The 7,232-nt window shown below is 39.0% G+C and overlaps 1 protein-coding gene across 1 annotated transcript in view; it reads right to left on the minus strand.

Annotated features, from left to right (window-relative positions):
- Positions 1-1,741: 1,741 nt before the first annotated feature.
- LOC108977884 (serine protease easter-like) overlaps positions 1,742-7,232 on the minus strand; it is a 9,147-nt gene continuing 3,656 nt past the window's right edge. The window contains exons 2-4 of the mRNA XM_018947848.1: positions 4,037-4,543; positions 3,756-3,864; positions 1,742-2,565 (exon numbers count right to left, since the gene is read on the minus strand). Of these exons, the coding sequence (XP_018803393.1) occupies positions 1,971-2,565; positions 3,756-3,864; positions 4,037-4,543 (1,211 nt within the window). The 3' untranslated portion in view covers positions 1,742-1,970. The remainder of the gene's footprint in view (positions 2,566-3,755; positions 3,865-4,036; positions 4,544-7,232) is intronic.

The raw sequence follows: 7,232 nt of genomic DNA on the forward strand, positions 1-7,232 counted from the left end.
TCGTTGTGCGGTGAAAATGGAAACTGTATCGGGTCCATAAACTGCACAAATTTTATTGGCGGCTTGAGATGCATTTTTGCCTTTATCGTAGTAGTACTAATATGTAAAATATGTCGTATTTTCTCTTTGTTTTGCTCCATGTTTGCGACGCTATAACTGACGCACGACTTAAAAGAAACGACAAACAATCAAACATGTGTTAGCGCCTGAAATGAGCTTTCCAAAAAGGTATAGCATTACCCGATGCGACGAATAAAACTGGAACTACGCGCTCTCAGCGCCAACTAGCGAAAATACCGCAAGACTTYCTTGACAACCAAATAYATACATTTGTAGTTCAMTTCGACGGTGATACGCTGATTATAGCGGTAATCCAAAATTTATTCCATGAGCATCCCAAAATACAGACGTCATAGCCTTTCCAGCCAACTAATTTCTGTTCCACATGTTCAGCTCGAGTATATGCTTGGTGTCTGTTTAGGGAAGTCACTTTTTCTACCAATGTGACCAGATTGGAGAAGAACTCAACATATTTCGAGTTCTTCTAAATTGCTTGTGGAATTTTATAATTTATAATCGGCAATGCATTCAAAGTTTGAATATGTCTTTAATTTTAACAGCAATCCATATTTTACTGCAAAGATGAGCAACTTACAAATTTTTTTTGGTTAAGATCAGCACTTTAATAAATTCTTAATCCAGACAAATTTAAACTCTTCTGGAAAAGAAGTTTATCTGTCTACATATCTTAACCACCATAAAGTACTGAGTCAGGGGCTTGAATGTAGTTAGTGCAACATACAGGATTGGATTAAGGTCTAAAATATACACTGCAAGGCCAATAACGTCACGCAGAGACTAGTTTGGACATTTGCGGTACTAGATGGAGTTCAATGGCTAAGTTCAAGAGGACTAGTCGTCCTTGAGGATGCCTGCGCTTGATGTGAATTTTAACAAACCCTGCGGCCTCACTATCGATACCTRATCYAGTGTATCATACCGTGRRACTMCAGRTGCTTACATTGTAATCTTGCCAATGTGGCACAAGAAAATGAGCCTCAACGTTGAAATGAAAATCCGGATCATTTTCAAGTTGTTGCTCAGCCCAATTCACAAGCATACGACGATTGTGGTGGTCAAGCGGCTTCAGTTCTTGCGTTAATTTGATCATGTAAGGATGTAGCCAAGATCTTTTGCCAAAATTCGCCACAAAGACGTCACAGAGATGCCCAACGCTTGAGAACAACGTGTGAGAGACTGATTTGGGTGTTCCTCAGTTGATGCGCCAGCGACAGCAACACTCTCGACACTACAGACACTTCTTTGTCTCACTGGCAGGAGAGCATTTGTGCTTGTGCATTCAGATTTTTCCACTAGACGCTCAGTTGTTGATCGRACAGGACRATTATGGCGACCATAAATTGGTCTTAAAATTAAGACCACTGACTACGAATTTCGTTAGAAAATTTTAATAATTTCGACGCGTTGTTGGCTCATATATCTTTCCGTGACAAAATGGCAAACCTTAAGAGAAATACCAAAAGAACGGGAAAAATATGGCGCCGTTTGCTGTCTGTATCGGTTGTTTTTCGTAGTGTTCCGATTGAAAAACCCGTTATATACAAATTTTAATACTTTTTGCGGAAGACTGGCATTTCAATAAATAATTTGAAATTCGAAATATTTATACTTTAGAATTTTTTATTGAATTTTCAACAACACAAAATAATTATTTCCGCATTACATTATAGATTCTTATAGTATATAATATTATACATTATTTTCTATATTTGGCAAACGGGTAAATTACGATACATACTATGGGTTATAATTTTTGGAATACGCGAATATGACACGAATATGAGAAACTAATGGCAAGACCACAATTAAATTCATGTTATTAAATGCTAATATAACCTAATAATTACATAATTTATATATAAATACAAGTGTATTAAAGCAAAATTAAATTAATTGCGTAAATTGCTTCGTATCCAGTCGTCATAGTTGGCCACACGCGTATGCACGGCCGGCCAGCCGCTCAGACCGCACTTGTAGCCAAACGATACGATGCCCTCCAACACCCAAGCATTGTTGCGGAAATGCATCAGCGGTCCACCAGAATCACCATCGCAACTATCCTCGGCATAATGTCCACCAGCACAAAGTTGATTGCTCACCACCTTCACCTTGCGTTCGCGATACTTGCGCTGACATTGTGACAAGTCCACAAGCGGCACTTGTAATTTCTGTTTTACAGCACTTTTGGGGCTGTGCAGCGTGCGACCCCAACCGGCGACYGTGTACAGTGTGTCGCTAGCCGGTGCCGAAYGCTCCTGYGCCACCGCCGATGGCAGGCAGATGGGRCGTATGGAATCCGAGAAGCGTATATCCTGATCGAGACGAATCAGTGCGATGTCGTTCTCCTTATTGGCCGCATTATCACGATATTGATTGTGTGGTATGATCTCCTCAATGCCCACACGTATGGCCTTGGGAGCGCATGAGTAGCCGTTGCAATCGGTTTGCTTCGTGGTGTCATATTCGCCTAAGCGAACGCCAACGCTGCGGGAAGAGCAAATAATGATGTTGTTAATATATTTTTATTGATGTTATTATACTTATTTATTATTTATGGATTTATACATAAAAAAAAAGTGATAATATTATGTTAGATGCAATTTCTAACTCAATTCTCTGAGTGCATGAATGCTAGTGATGAAGAGTGGATCACCTAAGACAATATCAAGCGAATGCAATCGTGGTTGAATAGAAGTGAGTTGGTGAAATTTATGCGTGAGGATTGATTTTCGGGAGGGTTTTGCTATGTATGTTGGTGGATATGCTTAGAATATCTTACTAAAAGCCGATCCCTTAGGGTCATATACATAATTCGAAGATCTACTGTCAACAATTGGACCGTCTAAAGAAAGCATTCGCCCAGAAGTGGTCAGCTTTGCACCATAGGAGAGGAATTGGGAGCCATCAGGACAGTATCTGGCCAGCGAGATCGATAGTGACCGACTATAAGCTCCGGAAACTTGGTTGGGATGTTCTTATGAATTGAACTTATTGTCCGAACATGATACCAAATGATCGCTACCACTTTCTGTCCATATCGAATGATTTTGCTGGTGGAAACTTCATCTCATCGGTATCTTATGAAAATCAACGGTTACGGTTTTTTGCCAATAGGGACGGGAATGTCAATGGTCTTGGCATTATGAAATTAGGCTAGGTCATGTCGTCCGAATGGACGGAAAACACCCCAGCTCTGAGAGCAATCKACGCAGTACCCGCCGAGAGAAGCAGAGGAAGATGAAGRCATCCACTCCGTTGGAAAGACCAGGTGGAGAAGGACATGGCTACCTTTGAAATCTCCAATTGGCATCAAAAAGCAAGTGGCAAGTTATTACGTAGTACTTAGTTAATCAAATCAATTTTCTCATACCGGAAATACCATAAAGTACAGTCATGAAATTTGTGCTTAACTTCGAGAATTTGAGAATTAATAAATCTTAAAAGAGCTGCGGTTTTCAACAGCCCACTGTAATTAGGAAATTTTTAAGTGTGACCAAATGGCATCCGCAACTTTAAATTTAGAGCATTTAGGAATGAATATGAGTCGATAATGAAAAAAATGTTAGTGAGTCAAAGTTAAGATCTCCAGACTATTTTTTTATGTTTTTTTTTTGTTGGAAATTTCGAATGAAATCCGCAAATTACTTCAAACAAATGCACAAAATGTCACTTACAGCTGACCGATTTGCTTCTCAATGGCACCTTTCACGCAATGCGCCGCCGTCAGCACATAGCGGTTATTTATGAGCGAACCTGCACAGTTGGTTGACAAGCCGCCGGAACCTATAATTACAATAGATTGAAAAATTTACAATTCTAATATTATATAACTAAATGCAAATTTACAAGAATGCAAATAGGTTTGCGCATTCCAGCATTTGCTGTCAAGTCAAACTCTTACACATTACTAAATCAATAAATCTACTTAAGTAAAAGTAAGCAATTCGTCACTCACGTCGATTGTACTCGAGCAACACCATCCATGGAAACTCATAGAGATCCGCATCTGAGCCGCCGTAGATCTTATTCGATATAGTCACGCCGCCACAGGAGGGCAAGCGCGGCAGTACAGCCGCGGCAGACGTTTGCGCACCCGCTGACAGACCTTTGGGCTGCTTGCCGCTGCCGCCGATGCTGTTAAAGTCACGCCCACCAGCAGCCACTTCGCTTATGTGCTGACTCAGCCGTTGTCGGCCCTCACCGAAGCCGCCGGGAAATAGCACCGTGCTTGGCTGGCGGCTGTAGCCGTCATCGTCGTCGTAAGTGTTGCGTGTGAAACCGGTATCTCCGGTGCAGCAGACATACGGCGCTTTGCCGTAGCCGTCTTTGCATTCGGAGGCGCGTAGAAATTCGGTGTCGAGCCGCTGTGCGGAGACGCGTCGCAGCACCGACAACAATATCTGACAATCGTAGATTGAGACGCATGCGCCGAGACGTTGATTCGGATTGAAGCAGCGGCGCGCTGAAAAAACGTAAACAAAAAGCGTAAAGAAGAGTGGTTAAAAAAGTAAAAAAGAAGAGTGGTTAAAAGGCAAGACGCATGCATAAATGAAAGATAGGCGCTAGCGGTTTAGTTGGCTTTGTCGGCGGTAATAATTTATGCATATGTGTATGCAGTTATAAATATGGTACGGTGTCTGGGGATTCACCTTGACCACAGTCACTCTCTGTTTTCTGCAACTCATTTTTGTCTGGCCGCTGTTGTCTTTTCTTTTTTTTAATTTTCATTTCATAGTCTTAATTTCTTATTCGCGCCTTTTCGAGCGCTGCTGCTGGCTCGTCGTCTCATCGTGCATGCATTTGGTCTAATTGAACATTTTTGCGGTTTACAAATATTGCCACTATATTACTTTATTGTGTTATTTTTTCGTTTCATTAACGTTTGCGGTCGAACGCAATGAAAGGTTCTTTACTTTTCACGGCGACAGCTTTGACATGTGCGCGAAATTTGCATAAATTAGCTCATAAACCAGCTCATTGACTATTTTATTGACACAATTACAACAAATCATAAAGCTTTATTTAGTCAATATATTTACATACATATATTATACATATATTTAATAAGCGAAATTCTTGATCTTTGTTGTTCAATAAGTCAATATGTTGAATGATTAACCACACTTTTTTTAAATAAATTGTTTGTTTTTCGAACAGTCTTTTCAGATGCAAATGTCATTTCTTGTAGCAGGTTGTCAAAATATATTTAGAATTTTCTAACAAAGGAAACAAGTTGTCAAATTAATTTTAGAATTTCTTAAGAGGGGATTTTCGTAGCAAACCGCGGGCCTGTCAATGTGATCATTGTATCGGTAAACATTTTTAAAATCGTATTTACCATAAAATAGAGGACTTAGTTTTATGATTTAGGATAACTAAAAGCAGATAAAGCTACTTTCATTTAATTTTGTATTTTTTTTTTTTTGGTTGTAATTTTGTTAAATACAAATTTTTCCATAGAMATGTTTTGATCGTTCAGTATGTATGGCGTACTAAAGTGGTCCGATATCGGTRGTGCCCACAAATGAGCAGTCTCTTGGTAAGAAAATACATGAGTCTATCTATCTATTTGACTAATRTGTATCTTGAAAACTGAGCGATTAGTTCGCGTATATACTGACAGACGGACGAAAATGGTGTGATCACATACCTACATATGTAAATGCATTATTGAGTCTCCGACGTTTGCTTATGAGTAAACTTCGTAGAAACAAGAGTTGTCCAAGCATTGCATTATCGTAAGTTTTATAATAGCAAAAAAACAAGAGTTGTCCAAGCATTGCATTATCGTAAGTTTTATAATAGAAAAAAGTTCGAACGATTCTACAACACCTCTAGAATATTGTCCTACATTTTCAAGTTGATCCGAGTAACAGCTTCGGAGATACAGCCTTCCCAATAAAGACGTGGACGAAGCATATTTTTCGATTATAACTATTAAAAAAAAAAAAAAATGTCGCGATTTTTTTTCCTTGTCCAAGATGATCCAGTAAGGAGTTTTCCTGCCAATGCGGACGATAATAAATCATATTCAAAGTATTGTTCATCTGAAGCTATAACATTTYTCTATATTTCTGGCAATTTGTGGATTTCATCTCCCGAAAYAACTACTTTGGCTTGGCAGACACGAATGAATCAAGCCATTTTTTGGTAGCCTGCTCTGATTGGGTGAGGTCGTACCAAATCAAACAGTACAAATTGGCGGTATGACAAAACTTCTGTTGTTTTTCGTATATTTTTTAATTGATCTTACGACTTGTAGCTGAGCGTTTACATTATGGAAAGTTATTGCCTAGTGTCTAGTTGCAACTTCTGCAGCAACCGCTCGATTCAGTTTGATGAGATATTGTCAGTAGAGTTTCCCCTTAATGGTTTCAGCCGGTTTTAAGAGCTCATAATACAGCACACTTCTTTGATCTTGAAGTCATGAATATTTTTTATCATTGATTTTGCTTATTGGCCAGATTTCACGCATGATTTTCAGCGYTTGGTGCTATTGTAATGGTTCTATGTGTCACAATGTGCTGAAAAGCAGCTTGTTTTGTTAGCGTTCAAGCAGCATTTTTGACATGCAAAATCGTCTCTCAACGTCTCTTGGTTTCAATTCCAAATTTTTGTTATTAAACGCTTTGAAAATGCTGCTTGAGGGACTCCCAAAGTTTCTGTCAGCGCTACTTATGTTTGCAAACAATCTTCATCGAGTAGTGTTTTCAGTTGCTCAACTTCAAACTGCGTCTTTTTTCTTCRTCTTCCATGCCACAATCACTACTTTTAAATCACACAAACTACTTTTCGCACGTTCCCCATCRAATTTCGATGACTTTCGGCTAAGGCTTCTTACCTAGATTTTTGCGGTTTACGTGTTTTACGAGCGTCTACTGTAACTTAATGCAAATCAGATTGTTGAATCATTGCAAGTGACTCTTCTAAATATTTTTCTAATCAAAGCTGAATTTCGCTTTTGCAAAGATATTTCGCAAAATTAAATGAAGGCAGCTGCTGTTAACTAGCAAAGAATTTCAAAATAATGAATAATACAGAAAAGATGCTAATCAATATTCATTCAGCTGCAAGCGCACCTACTTTCCAAATGAGATTTGGCCGCAGAAAATGAAAGTTAGTGCTAATTGCTTATTAAAATTAAAATATAA

The sequence above is a fragment of the Bactrocera latifrons genome, unplaced genomic scaffold (assembly GCF_001853355.1).
Source record: "Bactrocera latifrons isolate USDA-ARS-PBARC rearing strain unplaced genomic scaffold, ASM185335v1 scaffold_965, whole genome shotgun sequence".
Lineage (NCBI taxonomy): Eukaryota > Metazoa > Arthropoda > Insecta > Diptera > Tephritidae > Bactrocera > Bactrocera latifrons.